General features: G+C 44.6%; 1 protein-coding gene across 1 annotated transcript in view; it reads left to right on the top strand.

The window, feature by feature from the left end:
• Nucleotides 1-18,978, top strand: part of SUPT6H (SPT6 homolog, histone chaperone and transcription elongation factor) — a 1,180,384-nt gene that overhangs the window by 762,043 nt on the left and 399,363 nt on the right. The window contains exon 24 of the mRNA XM_078680107.1: nt 5,051-5,178. Coding sequence (XP_078536233.1) covers nt 5,051-5,178 — 128 coding nt within the window. The remainder of the gene's footprint in view (nt 1-5,050; nt 5,179-18,978) is intronic.

Here is an 18,978-nt window from a genome sequence, read left to right as displayed (position 1 = left end):
TAGAAAAGAGAGGAGTTTCTTCCACCACACATACCACACATACCTGTAAGAAACTGGCTCTATATATACTACACTAAAATGAGGTATATTGTGTGTATAGAGTCCAAGTGTCCCCAGAGGTAGGCAGAGGTTAAAGTTAGATAGAACCTTACTCTCTAATAGTGGTAGCTTGGTCGAGCAGTAAGGCAGTATCAGAAGACAGTGTTAAGCATTTGATGTACACACTCAGTCAGCAAATGAATTCACACACTCAAGAACTGAACTCTAGGCCAAATGTTTTTGTATAAAAATATACTGTTTATTTTTTAACCAAGCAAGCCTGGTACAGGTAAGCATTAAATACTTTTCAGTAACAAGTTACTGGATATAGAATAGTTTGAAAATGCAATAGAAATTGTACTTTGTTTGATTTACAGGGGAGCAGTAGTATGCAACACTTAGCAAATACAGTACATTGGAATGAATAGGCTTTTTCAACAAATTGCAGGTAAGTTACGTTTACGTTACTTTTCCTAACTCAGTGCTGGATGCCTAGATTCAGCACTGGGACATTTCCGGCAAACAGGTGAGAAAACACGTTTTGGTTATTTGTATGATTTTTAAAGAATATCTATAGTTTTCAAAACTCCACACTGAGTCGTTTTTAGAGGGAAAATTGTCAATGTTATCCTATGGAGGAAAAACAGGTTATCGGTTTGCAGCTAAATAAATGACAGTGGGAGTTGAGGTTCTGGGGTTAGACTCAGGGGTCTCCCAGGGTCAGTGATGCACTGGTGTTGTACCCTCAGCGGCACTAGGGCGGCCGGGTGCAGATTGATGAGGCCCAATGTTATCCTATGGGTGGTCTCCGATTGGTGGCTACTGGCAAGCAGGCCACGAGGTTGTGGGAAGAAAGCTCCTAGGGTTTAGCTGAGGGCAAGTTGTGTACCAAAGTAGCACCAAAGGTGCACCCTCAGTGGCACTAGGGCGGCCGGGTGCTGTTTTGAGGTCGGGTGCCCTGTTGTTTCCAATGGAGAACCTCCGGGACAAAGAAACACTGCAGGCTCCGGGACGAGGATCTTCCAGGTATGACCACCACTTCAAGGGGTAAGGTGGGATGTTGAGGGTTGGTTAGGCACTGTTGGTTTGGGCACACAAGGGCGTGGGGGGGTTGGGTGCAGGGGTGCCTTGGGACATCGAATTTTCTTACCTGCTCTGGTTTGAGGTGCAGGCATTGTCTGGCGGCTTGAGGCAGGTTGGGGTCACCGGATCTCGGGTCAGGATTGCCCGGGGGACCTCCTCGTGGTGTTTTTCCAGCACGGGCCGGGTTCGGCGGGTGCAGAGTGGGCTGGATTTGCGGGCTCTGGCTGGTACCATAAGCTGCAGTTTAAACAAGTCTGGTGTTCACGGGTGATTCCGTCTCTGAAGTGAAGGGAGGCAAGTTCTCCAGGGTTTTTGAGGTTGCTGGCTGCAGGACACACCGGAATTTCGCAGGAGCTGGTTCCAGGGGAGATGCTGGGGCCAAGTCAGTGGGCGTCGTCCTCTTGTTAGCTCTGCACGGCTTTTCGTCCTTCTCTTCTTTTTTTTGTGGTTTCTGGATCTGAGGAAGGAAGGTTCAGGGTGCCCCTTAAATACTAAATTTAGGGGCTTTACAGGTAGGTAAAGGGCAGGGACCAATGGATCCCTTCCCTGGGGTGGGTACACCCCCTATTCTGCCACTCTCCAGTGGGAGGGGGCAGGAGCCTGTCTCTGGTTGGCTGGGTCCCCTCATCCTCAAGATGGCGGGGACTAGAGGTTGTGCTTCACCTCCTCCCCCACCTTAGGGGTGGAGTTGGCAGAGGTGGGCTCACCTCTCTTCTTCACTTGTTTTTCCCACCGCTTCTACCACCCAAAGTGGGGGGTAGTACCAGTGGGGACCAGTTGCTGAAAGCAGCAAATGGTCTGGAGAGGCTCAAAAAGGCATGCATGCCATTGAAGCTTCTCCTTTGTGAACCCTGCCCATCCTGGGGAAGGAGGTTTGGCACCTCGTCCCAGGATGTGCATTGTTTCAGGCCCCCAAGAGCAGCAGCTCTCGGCCCAGGGGTCCAGAAACATGTCTGGTGGTGGCAGCCTTGGTAGCCACTCAATCAGGTCACTGGTAGTTGGTCGAGTTTCCGAAGGCATCTCTAAGATAAGATCAATTTTACCGAATAAAGATTTATACTACAGATGCCCTCTGTGGTGCATTTTCAATTTAAATCCCACACTGGCATCAGGGTGGGTTTATTGTGCTGAGAAGTTTGATGCCAAACTTCCCTGTCTTCAGTGTAGCCATTATGGTGCTGTGGAGTTCGTAATGACAAACTCCCAGCACCATATACTCTTAATGGCTGCACTACACCTACAGTGCCCAGGAATGGACCTGGGTACTGTAGGGGTACAGGGTTCATGCACCTGTACCCTCACCACTGGCATAGGGCACCCAGCTAGAGGGGTGACTGATCTATGCCAGGGCACTGGGTTGTATGTATGGCACACAGGGATGTGTGCCAGGTCGACTCTTCACTTTGTTCTGCACCAAGACACGCAGCCTGCAAAGGCAGTGTGTGAGTGAAAAGGTGCAGAGCCTCTTAGGGTGGCACAATAAGTGCTGCAGCCCTCAGGGGCCTTCCCATGTCACAGTGCCCCGGGTACCTGTGGTACCATTTACCAGGGGCCTACCTGTGGCCAGGGATGCCAATTGGGCTTCAGGCTTCAATGCAATTTTAGGGAAGGAACATAGGCCCTAGGTAGCTGGAGTCCAGGGCACACTCAGTCAAAGAAAACAGCAATTCAGTGAAAAGTGCGGGCATACTATGCAAAAAGAGGGCACTTTCTCACTACAAATCTCCCTTTCACCCAGTCTTGTCGGCCTGGCTATCTGTGGGGTGTAATTAATCCTTTGTGTGGAAACAGGACACTGCTTATTCAAGTGAAGTGTTAGCCCCTCCCTTCCATCCTACCCAAGCAAGACCATCAGAATGCAGATGTATGTAGATGGGTACACAGACACACCTATCCTTCCTGCGTTGTGGCTGTCTAGAGGGAGTGCAGAAAGTATAGCTGTCATCCACCCCAGACGTGTATTGTTGACAGGCTGTCAGGCACACAGAGTAGTAAGTGCAGAGAAATGTCCACTTTCTAAAAATGACATTTCTAAAACAGTAATGGTAAATCAAACTTCACCAGTGTGAGGATTTGCCATTACCACTCCAAAGGTATGAAACATGAAACAGCTACTCCTTTTTGATCTGGAGTTACAGCTTGAAAAGTGTTTTAAGGAATTCCCAATGCTAGCCTATGTGAAGGGTAGGCTTCATAGTTTTGAAAAACACATTTGGGCGTTAGTCACTACCAGGACATGTAAAGATTAAACACATGTCCTACCTTTTACTTACATGGCACCCTCCCCTCAGGGTTGCTCAAGGCCTACCTTAGGGGTGACTTCTATGTAATAAAAGGGGAGTTTGAGGCTTGGCAAGTAGTTTTAAATGGTGATTTGAAGTGGCAATTCACTACACACACAGGCACTGCAATGTCATTCCCGACAGGTATGAAAGGCTACTTATGTAGGGTGCGCAATCTGTGCTGCAGGCCGACTAGTAGCATTTGACTTACAGGCCATGTGTATATGTTAGACCACTTTACAAGGGTATTACTAGTAAACCTAATATGCCAATCGGGTTTATACAAATGTCACATTATTTAGGCGAAATGCACAAGCACTTAGACACTGGTTTGCAGTGGTAAAGTGTTCAGGGTCCTAAGGCCAACAAAAAGAGTCCGCAAAACGGGAGTTAAAAAGCAAAAAGTCTGTGGAAAGACCTCCTTCTGGATAACCGATCTAACACGCTCGTGGCTTGCATGTGTGACTTGAAGCTGATATTCCCCCACCCAACCCTTTTCTTTCCTTGTGCGGGGACGCCACCTCCACTAAACAGTCTTCCGTTTTTCCGTAGGCCACTACTTGTTTTTCAATCCCCCACATCCGGTAAGAGAAAGCTATTAAGTGTACATATACAAGTGCAGTTTATTTTCATGATAACCAATCAACAATGCAGTTGTATTCATTTTAAAATACAAATACTTTTTAAACATAATTAACTGATAGGCACTTCATGGAAGAAGTGGATTGACAATACATCGGTATGCAGTGTTATGTCACTTGGTAGAGACAGTGACCTGAATCATCCTGAAAGCTTGGAAATGTATATACGCAGTCTATACTTTTTCAATTAATTAATTACATGATTCATATTTCTATAGAAATCCGTGAACTCCCATGTATTTTTATAGGTTTCCCCAGTAATACGAAATTCTCTGTGTGCTAGTGGGGTGTCACCTTCTGATCATAGGTGCATTAATGTATGACGTGTCCGCACTGTTCCTAACTAAGTACAGTATCTCCTCCAGAATTACTTTGGGGACCCTGGTGGGTTTCTACTTTGTTTTGCTTCAATCAGTTTAATCTTTACAGGAACAATGTCATTCATTATATTCTGTGTAAACAAGATTTCACAGTTTTGTCTATTCATGAATTTTCTCATTTATTCATATTTTTCAAAATGTATTTTTAAATAGGCTCATTGACTGTTATCTAAACAATGAACTTTGTACAACTCCCCACTGCATTGCGGGCCTAGATAGGTCCGTCATCAGGGGGTTAATCTCCGCCGATGTAGACTGGGGTGAACAAGACACTTTCTTAACATGCCCAAAAACTTGTCTCGTTCACCCCAGTCTGGAACAAAAGAAGATTAACCTCCGATGGAGGAGCTATCTATGCAGGGGTGAGTTGTGCTAGGTGGAGGCATTGTCGTAAGCTAGGTACAGTGTGGACCAGTCAAATAGTGTTTGAAATCTACTCCCAGTGGAATAGATTTTCACAGAATATTGTTTAAGGAGACTGAACAGTGTTATCTCTTGGGGTTGTGCTGTTACCAGAACACTCGTTTTTGTTGGTTTAACCTTTGATTGCAATTGGTCAGAGTGCTCTTAGAATGTCAAGGCTAATTAAGCAGGCACTTTAATCTTGCATTTCTCACTGTCGTAGATCCTAAAACAGAACAACACGCGACTGGAGAGCCGTACTCAACTTGTCACAATGTGTCACATGGGTCCCAAGGTCTTCATCAATTGTGCTGGATTCATCAAGATTGATACCAACTCTTTGGGTGACAGGTTAGTACTTACTACCTTTATTTAGCCAGAGAGTTTAAAAAGCCGATAATAATTGGTTGTTCAGTTTCTTGTCAATATTACTTTTTGTTCATCCATTTTTTTTAACTTCAAATTGACTTGGAGAGCTCCTATCACTCACCAAAGCTTTAGTCTGAGAATAAGCATGTTTTAAAGAAGGAAGCAGACTTCACTTATTGACTTACCATTTTATTTACATATCATAAGTGTTCAGGTACTAAGAGTCCTTTAATAAGAAACTTCCTGGTCCTGAACGTTAAAATGTCACAGTGCCATGGAACAGGAATCAACTATTTACTATCGCCAGTGCGGGCACCGTTGGCATGCATATTATCTGACCTCATTCTCCCTCATTCTCCCTTTTGGAAGCATTTTTCATGGTTAATATTTTTGGAGTTTTTCTCACCATTTAACTCCTTGTTTCCTTTTAACTGCTTTTCAGTTGTCTGGCGCAGGCTCTTTGGCTGTGTAATTTTCATTTCTGGACCTGCCTTGCAAGCCTCGTAGAATTCGGTTAGTTCCATAAAGGAAACTGGGGAGAGTGCTTGTGAAATTGGTCAGGTAGAAAATAATATAAATGCTCAAATAGACAACTGAAGAGAAAAGTGGGCCCTAGCAGAATAGGATTAGGACACAATGCTTTTAAACACCGGTTCCTACACATAAAGTACACCCGCTACTTAAGCTAGAGGTGTTGTGCTCTGTTTTACTGCTGTCCCACCTTCCAAACTATTTGAGAGTTATTCAAGACCAAAGACGGTGGGGGTTTAAGACCAGTACACACAAGGGTATATTTATACACAATATTCAAAACAATTGCTGTCTCATTTACTGCACTCTACTCCTATAGTGGTTCACCGTCCAAGCCTCTCCAGAAAATCCAAATATACAATAAACAAAGGAGTGCTCCAAATTCAAAAAAAAGATTTTTCAGTCCAAATGCTGTAGTTCCAAACTTCTTTATTTTCTGATCAATCCAATTTTTTCCTTCAGTTTTTTTCTTTCATCAACAGAACAAAATTATCCAATTCATGAAATTCACATACGATAACAGCCTACGCGTTTCGTCCTAAACGGACCTCATCAGGGCTGCAAAAACAATAAAAGGAAATATTTTTACAATCCAATCCATCTGATTTGTTCTTTAGACACATCCTATAATATAAAATTTATAAACATTGCATTTCAAATCACAAAACTTTCGAAATCTTAATTATCCCTGCCTATATATACCATTCTAAGTCACTTATTGTACATTCCTATGTCAACTTAAATATTTACAAATCTCCGATCCACCGTTCAATATTCATCAGAGCCCACTGTTCAAATGTACCCCGAAAAAAGAAAAAGACAAAAGTAAAAGTAAAAAGACTACCCATACCTTCAAGTTAATCAAAATCCTGTTCAGTTCTCTATCACTTGTATTGTACTCTTTTATATTTTCATCACTTTGACCTACGTAAGAAAAAATATATAATAAAGTGTCATCTCATCCCTATTTATTATAGTCTTAAAATGTTTTGAATCACCTTCATCACCATTAATTGGCTATATAGTTAGGTTCCTATTTTGTCCAAACTCAAAAAGAATACTCCATTCTAAGGGAATTCACCTAAATTCTAAACCTGTCTCATTGTTATTACCCCATTCCAGTCGCTATTGTTCCATTTACAGAGGTCATATATTGTCGGTCTCACTGCATTTACTAATTCTATATTGATTATTTGAACTCTTATGTAAAGTCTATTACAAAATCCTCAACCTCCCATTTTTTTTCCTCTAACAAGGTTGTATCTCATAATATCAGCATAAACAAGTATTCCATGCATGTAAACATGATCCAACTTAATACCAACCGAAATCTTTTCTTTACAGTCTTATTTCCAAATTCTCAGTCATATATATCCATTCCTGACCGCAACAGTAATCTGTAAAATAATTAGAGAAATGGAGACAGACCTTGACATCTACTCCCAAAGTTTTGATAACCTATCTACTCTTACACCCCTTAGTGTTCCACAATCCCAGTATCAAACTCTCACCTTCAAAAATATCCAAGAGACCCCGAATTCGTCATCACTCCAGAGAGACACGCCTGATCGTGATACATCTGCCGTGTGCTGCAGTGAAGTGAACGTTGTCTATAAATACTCACACAAATCAGCAAACACCTTGTTTCAGCTGCGGATTTCCCATACATGACTCCCTCTCCGGTCCGCTAGTTTTTTTCGCCAATCTCACATACATACACATTGACCAATAGTCTCTTACAAAAATAATACACGCCTACTGTTCTCTATCAGGTCCGCTAGCGAGTCATCCTACGTCCCTAGACGGAACCGGAAATAATTCAACACCGCATTCAACACATGCGGTTTTCTCTTAGGTCTGCCACTCCTCTCTATTGTTATTTGTGTAGGCAACCAGAAATAATAAAGGTTTTCACCCGTTTATAATGGAAGTGTTATATTAGCCAATCCCCTTTAGCGTCTGAATCTCAATTCATCCTAATGTCTTTTTAAACGCAAATGCGATAGGCTGGTTTGTTAAACCGGAAATACTAAGTGTTCCCATCCGCTTTTTGACCTACCAAATAGTAACGTGCTGCCGCATGTCTATTTTAATAATCCTGACAGTTCCAGTCACTCTGCATTTTTTATTATTATTATTGTGTCACGCCAACTCCTCTTGTCTACACTTCTAGTCAAGGCCTGATGCAATGAAATTTGCCCAATCCTTTTAAAAAAATAAATCACTAGAGTACGTCAACAATTTGTAATATAACACAACTAAACTGCCAGTTCGTATATCGGTGTTGAGGACAATGTATGACCCATATTTAGACAATTATTTTGTCTTAACCACCCTAGTCCAATACTAAAGATAAAAACAGCAACCTGAGTAGTGTATCCTTCTTAACTATAGCTCAATCCAAACAACAATATAATAAAGTGATGAGTTCCACCCACCTTCTAATACTCACATCTATTTAAGAAAGAAAGTGATGAAGTTCATTATCAAAATTCAAGCCTGCATCTACCGTCCTGCATCTGCTGATCCACCTCGCTTCCTATTTGAGAGTTACCTGAAACGCAGCCAGGACCAGAAGAAAATTGTCCAAAAGATGTCCCTCTAAAATTATTTGGAGGCTTATTGAGCAGCCCCTATCAACTTGTAAACAAACAAGACAGAGTAACACAGTTTCTCCATGTGGCCTTCCTCATGGGTTCTCACCCCAGTGAACTCGGCAGTCTGCGAGCCCAGTGGGGGTGAATCATGATTTTGTGTGCCATTTAACTGTACAGCCGACTCCATACCAGTAAGAGGGTACACCCAAAGCACCCTCAAATACCAGTTTATGTAGGCAGTTAATGGCATCTAACTGTTGAGGACTATGTAGAGCTTTTTGGGGGGCACTCCAAGTGGAAAGGCTGGCTTCTGTACCTCTCCATGTAAAACCTGGAAGGTGTATTCTTTTTCCTAAATGCTTGAACCCTTTAACCAATTTTATTCATTTTTGTTATTACATTTCAGTCTTTTACTTAAACATACTGTGTACATAAAGTGATTTTTTTCGAAAAAATGTTATCTCATGATTTTATTTTGCTTACCACCTGCACACGCTCTCTGTAGTTTGCGTTGGTGCTTGGTTTCGATGCCAAAGGTGAGCAGAGTGTGCTCTCAATGAGACCTCCGTATCACTTGGAGTAATTGGGAGATGGAACGTCATTGCCCAATGGACCACTTTCTCGGATACCTTCCAGTGGTATTCCATTTGGATAGCGCTTCACACTCCTGGTAAGCGGTGAAGTACTAGGATTTTTATCAGTTCCTTGGTGCCCTTTGAATGGTTATTTGTAGGGCGCGACAATGAATTCAAAAAGGTATCCCAGGGTAGATTGAGGTGCACTATTCCAGAAACCTCGCATAGTTTAAAATGTTACATCTTAATGGCTTTGCAGAAAATAAGATGGCCGATAATGACTTACAGTTGCGATGGAAGAGTGTGCCAAAGCCTAGGTGTCAAGTAAGACCTCCATTGCTTGTTTTCCAGGAGCTGGGAATGCCCAACAAGCAGCTGGCAGATCTCAGGATGCCAGTAGAGGAGTTAACGGAGTCTTTTCTTGAGTAACTGAGCAGAAGTTTAATGTACTGTTTTACGTCCCCTCTATAGAGCTTTAATTGAAATATGCTTCTGCACTTGTAGCCAATTTAGATTTTGAAGATGTTCTGAAATGTGTCCTTTCTGGCCGTACACACCGCTGAGTTTTGAATTTGCTGCAGCTGATAGACCAGTAGCCTAAACAACTAACATTAATGTAGTTGTGACGTGATTTGAATTCAAGTTTGAATACTTTGACTTTCGTGACAAGAGAGAATGTCTTGATCATGGAAATAGGATCAGGAAGCAATTAGTGATTTTTCTACAGTTTGAGATGTGAAAGAGTTATTGTGATGACCTAATAACAAGCTATGAGGGAATTGGAAGCTTTGTATGGTATGGTCGTGCAAACTCACTGTGTCCTACACTTACCAACCCCTTTACCCGTAGGTTTCGTTTATCAAACCTTCGGCTCAACCCTTGGAAACTGTGGTTCTGAACAGCAAGGCTTACACAAAGTACAAGTGCAAATCAATTAAGCAGCACCAAAACAATTATAGAAGAAATTGACAAGATTCCAAAAAATCTGACATCAATTTATAAAGATAGACTGTATTTTTATGTTTGGACGCCACAACAAGAAAGATACACCAGATAGTTCTAGAGAGTTAACATTTATATGGTATATTAAATTGGGTTACTTCACTCAACTGCGAAAAAGCACTGGCAAATTCAACAAATTTGACACTTAGAAAATGTTTCCCCCAAAAAGTTTAACCTGTTGGAATGCTGTCACTTTAGTTGGGCAACTCCATTAGGGAGCCAGTAAGAGGGGCCAGCTAGATCCTTAGAGACAGTTGCCACATTCTGTGAGGCAATCCTCAGTTCCAGGCACTTTTATCTATTGCAGGGCTTTTGGAAAGTCGTCCTGGAGAAAGAGATGAAGGCTGTGCTTAATTTGTAAAATAACAAGTGCATGTGCCTAAAAAGTTTCTTAAGAGGCCACCACCCACTGCTGCCGGCTCCACCCACTTCCACCATTGGCTCCAGCGATATGTACCCTATAATGTAGCCTAGCTAATTATTTATGGATCAACACAATAGGCTAAAAATCAAAGTCAAGAGGTTTTTGTGAAGTGTACAACATGAGTGTATGTATTTGAGAGTGCTCCCATATCTATATATATATATATATATATATATATATATATATATATATATATATATATATATATATAAAACGAATGTATGTTTGTCTGTCTGTCCTTTATGCATTACTACACCATTCATCCGATCGCCATGAAACTTTGGGAAGTTGTTGAGTACACTCCCGCGAAGGTTTCTGGTATACATTTTTTAAAAATATCGGCCCCCCCAGGGCCCTCATAATCTTTCGAATACTGATGTACGCACCAGATGGAAAAACAACAAATCGTGTATCTCGCGCCAGGATACTTTGTAGTAGCAGAGCGCGCAATAAAATGTTTTATAACATAACATAACAAGCACTCGAATAAATAAATAGAATTAAAACACCATTCATCCGATCGCCATGAATCTTTGGGAAGTTGTTGAGTACACTCCCGCAAAGGTTTCAGGCATAATTTTTTTTAAATATCGGCCCCCCCAGGGCCCTCAGAATATTTCGAATCCTGATGTACGCACAAGACGGAAAAACAAAAAATCGTGTATCCACAAGCACTCGAATAAATAAATAGAATTAAAACACCATTCATCCGATCGCCAGGAAACTTTGGGAAGTTGTTGAGTACACTCCCGCGAAGGTTTGTGGCATATTTTCTTTTAAATATCAGCCCCCCAGGGCCCTCATAATCTTTCGAATACTGATGTACGCACCAAACGGGAAAACAAAAAATCGTGTATCCACAAGCACTCGAATAAATAAATAGAATTAAAACGACACTTTAAAATGTTTTCAATATTAAAATGAATGAGTTTCAATAAAAATGACACAATGTAAATTGAATGTTATCATAACGAGTTTCCTTTAATTTCCTTTGGAGATCGCAGCAACGCGCGACAGGTAAGCTAGTATTATAATAAACGAAAAGGTGTCTCACTTGGTGAGATAAAGTGAGATAATTATCAGATGTGTTAAATAACTTTTAACTTGTAATTCCGACCCGTTCATAAACTGGGGTTTACTCTTTGATTGAAATTAGCCCACCACTTCATAATCCGGTCCTTTATCCTTAATTCACGGGGCACGAAATTTGTGCCTGGGTGACAGGCAGAATCCGCATTTTATTTTTTTGCAGTTTCACATGGCGTGACCCCTGACCAAGGAAAAGCAGATATGCACTTCACAACAGACAAAAACAAGCTACATTACACTTTTTTCCAGGCATATCCAGATTTCCAAGGATTCATAAGGTGCTGCTGAGCCTATGGATTTGAACCTACTGCCATGTGTCTCAAGGCGGCATCTGCAGTCAGTAGGCCACATTACCTTTCCCTCTTGTGCAAGTTTATCTCGTTTTGTACTCAAAATTCCAAGAGGTCTTCGAGCTTTCAGCAGCTCACCCACCTCTAGGGCAAGCACATACAAGACAAAATAAAAGCAAGGGCCCAGCACCAACAATGGTTTCCGTCTTTGCCTATGCTCACATGATTTGGTCTAGCAGGAAAGCAGGGGATTGACCCCAGCATGATTCTCCAGTTTTCCACTGTACAATTAACCGCCATAATGATCAGTAGAGCATATCTTTCTGACATCAAGGGTTAACGCGTAGTCATTAATTCATGAGGGATGAGATTAAAGCAGTGGTGATAGACAGAATGCACATTTAAGTTTATGTAGTTTTACATGGCGCAAGCCCTCTTGACCGAATATAGGTGAGCACTCCACAACAAACACAAAGACTGCCTTACCCTTTTTTTCAGGCACACCCAGGTTACAGCAAGGGCCAGCGCTGACAATGTTTTCCATCTTTGCTTATGATCACACGACTTGGTCTAGCAGGGAAGTGGGCATTGATCCCAGGTTCTTCAGTTTTGTACTGTACAATTCAGCCATAATAATTAGATTAACAGCCAGACTTTCCAGGAGGCTGGGGACTCTCAGGTAGCTGAGTCGAGAGATTCGAACCAGGGCTGGTTCCCTGTGTCTCATGCACACACACAAGAACCAGCAGCAAGGGCCAAGTACTGTCAGTGGCTTCTGTTTCCTCCCCATACCTGCCTCTTGACGGGAGGGGTGATTAATTAAACAATGGCAATTCGGGCGTCCATTACTCAGCTTAACATGCTTTGCCGGTGCCTGTTGCTCGTCTTCTCCCCGTAATGTTGCCCTTGCTAGACCCGCACAGCCAGCAACTCAGTAGTTAGGGTGCTGGCATTTAAGTGCTCTGCAGCCTGTGCAGTACACCGATAGGTGGAGTGGTCCAAATAGAGTTGGTGGTGGGCCACAAGCATACTGACTGAGGTGGAATTTTTCAAATCTAGGCAGCGAATTTGTACGTCACGTGCCATGCCTCACCCCTAGCTCAGCCACATTTATCCAATCTGAATCTTTAAAATGGCTAAATGATGTTAGTCTTCTTTACAGACAGCCGTGTTGACATTCCAGGCAGCTACTTGAAAGAAATGTACATTTATGTCTAATAATTATCGCGTCCACCACCCACAGGAAAAAAAATCATATAGCACCGGCCCTGTGAAATGAGTGCTGGTGTTGAGCACTGGAAACCAACGGCACAAACTAAGCACTTGATGAAGGATTATGAAAGATGCTCAAAGGATGCTGTGGATGCAATGCGGTTGACGGAGGTCTGCAACGACTCCTCACAAACTATGGGGATGAGGTGGTCCTTGTCACAGGGTCGACGGCTTTCGAAGTATTCTTAGTATTGGCAGAAGTCCAATCGTCACTGCACTACTGGTCAACCAGCATCATAGCCACAGGCCAATCCTTCCTGGGTTGATAAGTCCTCCTCTGGGTGTCCCAGCTGCACATCAGTGACACTCCTGGGCCCTTCAGTGGAATATGTTGTGGACCCATCATTGTGAGCAGAATTTGTAATTCAAGTGAAGCAGCTTAGGACCTTTGATGGTGGATAACTGACGCCAATCTCACATGGATCAAGCTGTTTTATTTTCCTCCTCCATAACTCATGGTGGTGCCAAATCAGACATGTTTGGGCTTTGGAGGACACATAGTTGAGGTAGAGATCAGAGGTCTCTGGTCTGAGGTGGAACAATGCCACCACAAATCTTTTGGTGCGGCTAGCCATCTTTTTGGCACAAAAGACCTCTGCCTTCAGGAGCGATCCATGCAAGTGCTGACACCTTGACGGCCATGTGGTACTGTAATAAACTGGGCTGAGGGGGGGGGGGGGGGGTCTCTTGCCCTTTATCTGGATCCTCTGAGGTTTTGGTGGTAGCTTACATTTCATATGGTTTACCAGATGGTCCGTCACCTAGTGGGATCCCTCAACATCAGGGTTGCTTAACTCGGCGCGTGTCATTTGCCAATAGAATACAGGTGGCATCGGCACTGGAGATGACACATTTTATCTTTGTCTAGTGAGGCGTGCCCGCAGTAACCCTATTCTCTCTCTGCAAAATCCACTCATTTTTAAGCCTTTAGCACCATGAAGGTTCCTCAAGGGTTTCTAAAAGACGTGTTTTGCCTTCTGTTGGCCCACGCCTTCTATACAGGTTTCCACTTCTGCTGCTGACTCCTCGGATCTGAAAAAAGAACCAATCGCAGTTAATTCTGGTGGCCCTAGATTGTGCCAGGATGGTCTAGTACCTTGAAATAATGACCTTGTGCCTATGCCCTCCAGATCAGATTCCTCTTTGGGACAACTTGCTGTCCCGTAGCAAGGTATGGTGCTGCACTCAAACTCTGTAGCTTTAATGAGTGGCTATTGAGCAGAATCACTGAGGGATTTGATCTTTTAACTGAGGTACTTGATGTTTTGACTATTCTCACTTAATCCACATCAAATTATTCTGCCCAACGGTCTGACGGGGCAGGTGAAAAGAGAAGCAGGTTTGCTCTGCACTAGCTAATTAGTTTATATACATTTACCAATATTAACTTCTAACTACAGATTACTCACTCTGTGAATTCCCCAGACGTCAAACTGAATCCAGAAACTTTTCAGCAGTACTTCTACTCACCATTAGGTGGCGCTGTGAGGCTCCGCACTGATGCCGTTCAGCTCCTGAAATTATGTGCCGAGCCTGTACAGGTGCCACACCCACTGCTGACGTCATTTCTGTGCCACATACTGTGGTTCCAGAGCTACCGGTGTTATTGAGACATACCTCTTTCAAACTCTACAGTGTGCAAGAGACATGTCACCTCTCAAAATGATGGGTATTAAGCCCTATAACGACTGTCTCAAACAAATGTCTGTGATAGATCCTCATCAGATCTGCTTGTGGTTCTTTGGGTTGAGTCGGGACTAAGGCCTTCAGTGACTGCGCTTCAATGAACCCAAAGGCTAAATGAGAGTATGAGGTGAGACTCTACATTGAAAATTACAGGAAGACCCAGCGATGAGACCAGTCTAAGTTGAAAGTTTGATCCAGGTACTGTTCGAGATCTAGAAGTCGCAGGAGTTGTTTCAGAGGTCGGTCTTTGTCTCGATCAAAGTACTCTGGCAAGTTGAAGAAGAAACACAATAAATCTAAGCAGAACTCATCCCTTCCCACCATTCACGATCACCTGAGAATGCATGGGGGTAGTACCGTACCTCTCAATCTTCCTTCGGTGATCATACATCTTCTGAGCCGATCTCACAACTTGTTCTTGAACAGCCAAAGTGTCCAGGGCTGTCTATCAGTCCTACACAGATCGAAGAGTCCCGCGAGGTCTTGCTCTGACTCTTTTGATAGTGCAGGCCCCATCGAGTCAAGAGTTTCTCTACCTGGATTACCATTGGCAGGTTTGCCCTCGGCACCAGCCAGACCATGGGTTTTCATATACCCATCCTCCAGGCCCATTGGTGTTACCCCCAGGGCAGCGGGTTATAAGCATGGCACACAGGGATGCGTGTCATGTCAACTCTTCACTTTGTTCTGCACCAAAACACTCAGCCTGTAATGGATGTGTGTGTGTGTGTAAAGGTATAGGGCCTCAAAAGGTGGCACAATAAGTGCTGCAGCCCTTAAAGGCCTTCCCTGGCCACAGTGCCCTTGGTACCCATGGTACCTTTTACAATGGACTGACATGTGACCAGAGAGGTGCCAATTGGGGGTACAAGGTACAGTGTTGACGAAAAGAACACAGGCCCTGGGAACCTGATTGACAGGGACCCAGGGAACATAAAGTCAAAGTGCATCAGTAGTCTGACAAAAAGTGGGAGGGTTACTGCAACAGAAACACAGTTTCCTACAGTCCTCAATCCCCTCCAGACGGCAAGCCTCCTGTCATCTTTGGGGTTCACTATCAACGCTCTGAGATTCTCCTTCATCTGAGCTATTCTGGACATGGTTTGATTTTGTGCCTTTCACTTAGAAGTGTGTGTCCAGGACTTTTATGCTATAATCACAAACTTTCAACTTCTGTTCTGGATTTCAGTGAAGGTGACTCTGAGGCTACTGGGACTGATGGCCTCCTGGGTCCTGCTTGTACAGGGTGCCAGGTGGCATATGCAGGGTCTGCATAGAGTCTAAACTTTTAGTGGGCGCAACAAGGGGTCCACTCTGACAAGTTCAGATTTCAGAGTAGACTGCAAAAGATCTGCAGAGGTGAATACAGGACTGCATTGGGTCAGCAGCCTATCCCTCTCCCTTCCCCACAGAGAGCTGACGATGCCTCGCTCCTGGTTTTGTGTGGCCATTTGGGAGAGGTGAAGATCACAGGTCTTTGGTCTCCGATGGAGTCACAGCTTCTGTGAGAAAGTGCCATCTTTCTTGCATTGGTATGCCCCCACTTTTTGCTTAATTGCTGATGTGCTTTGACTGAGTGTGCCCTGGGCTCCTGCCAACCAGGTGCCCAGGTCCTGTGTTCCTTCCCTAAAACTGTGTTGAAACTAAAACCCAATTGGCATCTCTGGCCACCTGTCAGCCCCTAGTAAATGGTACCCTAGGTGCCCAGGGCATGGTGACCAGAGAAGACTCCTAAGGGCTGCAGCACTTGTTGTGCCATCCTTAAGGGCCCTGTGCTCTGACACCCACATACTGCCTTGCAGGCTGAATGTCTAGGTACAGAACTAAACAAAGAGTCAACATGGCACACATCCCTGTGTAACAAAAACCAAGCAAAAACCGCTTGCCCTAACGCGCACTGTTGCACTTCCAGCTGGAGTGCTACTATTACTATTGTAACCTTATGATACACATTCAATAAGCAACGTAATTTTTTAAATGATCAAAAACCATCGTAGTGTTATGACTTTCATAGTTATTTACTTGGCGTTTCCAAAAATTAAACATTTAGTAACCAATTGTGAATATCATTGAGTTACATGTTGAACATTTCATGATCATAACATTCATATTCAGAACATATTTTCAATGCCCGCCCTATGCATTTCGGGCCCCTTGGCCCTTCTTCAGGGGCTGTATCTAGAAAAAATCAAAATAAATCATGTTGTAGCTTGCGGTCCTTCTTTCATGCAGAGTATACAGTCTTCAAGTGCTTGACATAATAAATCTGTGCACAACTACTTATATGCATATAGGGAAACAGAGACTAACAGAATCATGGAAACCAGGTTCTAAATTTTTGAACCATGTATTGATGGGTGTAAAGGATGAAAAAGTTGAAAAGTAAAGGAACTCAAGAGAAAAAACATGAAGGCCTAATACCTTACTCAGTACCCTTATAGCCAGGAGAAAATTAATAAACCCCTGTGTATTACACTCGTGACGAAGTGTATAACATTTCTCGCTAGTTACTAACCTGAGTTCTTCAAAAGGTGCCATGCCCACAAGCTCACTGCCCTGGCATCCATCTGTCACCCCTCTAGCTGAGTGCCCTATGCCAGTGGTGTGGGCACAGGTGCATGATCCCTGTGCCCCTACAGTGCCCAGGGCCATTCCTGGACACTAAGTGCAGTGGTGCCATTAAGAGTATATGGTGCTGGGAGGTTGTCATTACAAACTCCACAGCACCATGATGGCTTCACTGACGACTGAGAAGTCTGATATCAAACTTCTCAGCACATTAAACCCGCTCTGATGCCAGTGTGGGATTTAATGTAAAATGCACCGGAGGGCATCTTAGAGATGCCCCCTGAAACCTAACCTACAATCCACGTCTGGTCTGAGAGGCTGCCTAGGCTGCCACACAGCAGACGTGTTGCTGGACCCCTTGGTGGAGAGCCCCCGCTCTCCTGGGCCTGCAACAATGCACATCTTGGGCGAGGTGCTAGGTCTCCTCCCCTAGGAAGGGCAGGGGGAAGCTTCAAAGGCATGCCGCCTTTGTGAGCTTCTCCAGACCACTTGCTGTACTCAGCAACTGGCCCCCACTAGTTCTGACCCCCGCTTTGGCAGGAAGACTGGCGGGAAACCCTACGTCCGAAGGGGGGGTGCCAGCCTGTGCCAACCCCAACCCTCGGGTGGGAGAGGCGAGGTGAAGCACGACCCGGGGCTCTGGCCATCTTGAAGATGGGGAGCCCTGCCCAATCACGGCTAGGCTCCTGCCCCCCTCCCACAAGAGAGGAGCAGACTAGGGGGTGTACCCACCCCATGACAGGGACCTATTGGTCCCTGCCCTTACCCTACCTGTAACACCCCTAAATTTAGTATTTAGGTACACCCTGAACCTTCCTTTCTCAGATCCTGATAAGAAAACAAGAAAGAAGATCAAGAAGAAGAAGATCCGCTGTGCAGCTGCTAACAGGACGACACCAACTGACTTGACCCCAGCCCTACCGGTCTGTTGATCCTGGAACCTGCTTCTGCTAAATCCCGGCGACTCCTGCGGACAGCAACCTTGGAAATCCTGGAGGACCTGCCTTCCTTGACCCTCTAAAAGACTGGGACTCCCATGAGCAGAGGCTCTGCTCCAACAGCAATCCCCCTGGTGTCAGCCAGGAACCACGAATCCAGCCCACTCTGCACCCGCCGAGCCCGGCCCGTCCCCGAGTGTACAAGACCAGGAGGACGTCCCCCCGGCGACTGGAACGCGAAGTCCAGTGCCCAAAGACCCTCCTCAATGACCCAGACGACGCCTGCAGCCTCAGAACCAGGGACCCCTCCAACCGCGACCAGCTGAGGGTAAGATTTCCCGACACCAAAAGACACCCCGGCGCCCTGTGGCCCAGTGTGCCTCCCTCTGGGGTACCTACCTCTTCTCCAAGATCCCAACTTACCTCTTGAAGTGGTGGTCGCACCTGAAGAATCTCCGTCTGCAGCCTTTGTTCCCTTTCTAACTTTCCCATTGGATAACACTCAGCGCCCGACGGCTCAAAAGCACTCTGCACCCCGCCGCCCCAGTGCCGCTGGAAGTGCAACTAATACCCTACGCTTACTTCCCCACTAGCCCTGAGTAAGTGACCAGGAGCTCAGCTCCCACAGCCGCGTGGCCTGCTTGCTTGCAGCCATCAACCGAAGGCCCCCTACCCTCCATTGGATTGCATTGGGCCTACTCTATCTGCACCTGGCTGCCCCTGTGCCGCTGAGGGTGTAACTACTGTACCCTTCCGACCCTGGGAGACCCCTGAGTCTATGCCCAGAACCTTCACTTCACCAGTCGAGTG

The sequence above is a fragment of the Lissotriton helveticus genome, chromosome 3_1, assembly GCF_964261635.1.
Source record: "Lissotriton helveticus chromosome 3_1, aLisHel1.1, whole genome shotgun sequence".
NCBI lineage: Eukaryota > Metazoa > Chordata > Amphibia > Caudata > Salamandridae > Lissotriton > Lissotriton helveticus.
This window is presented reverse-complemented; position numbering and strand designations above follow the sequence as displayed.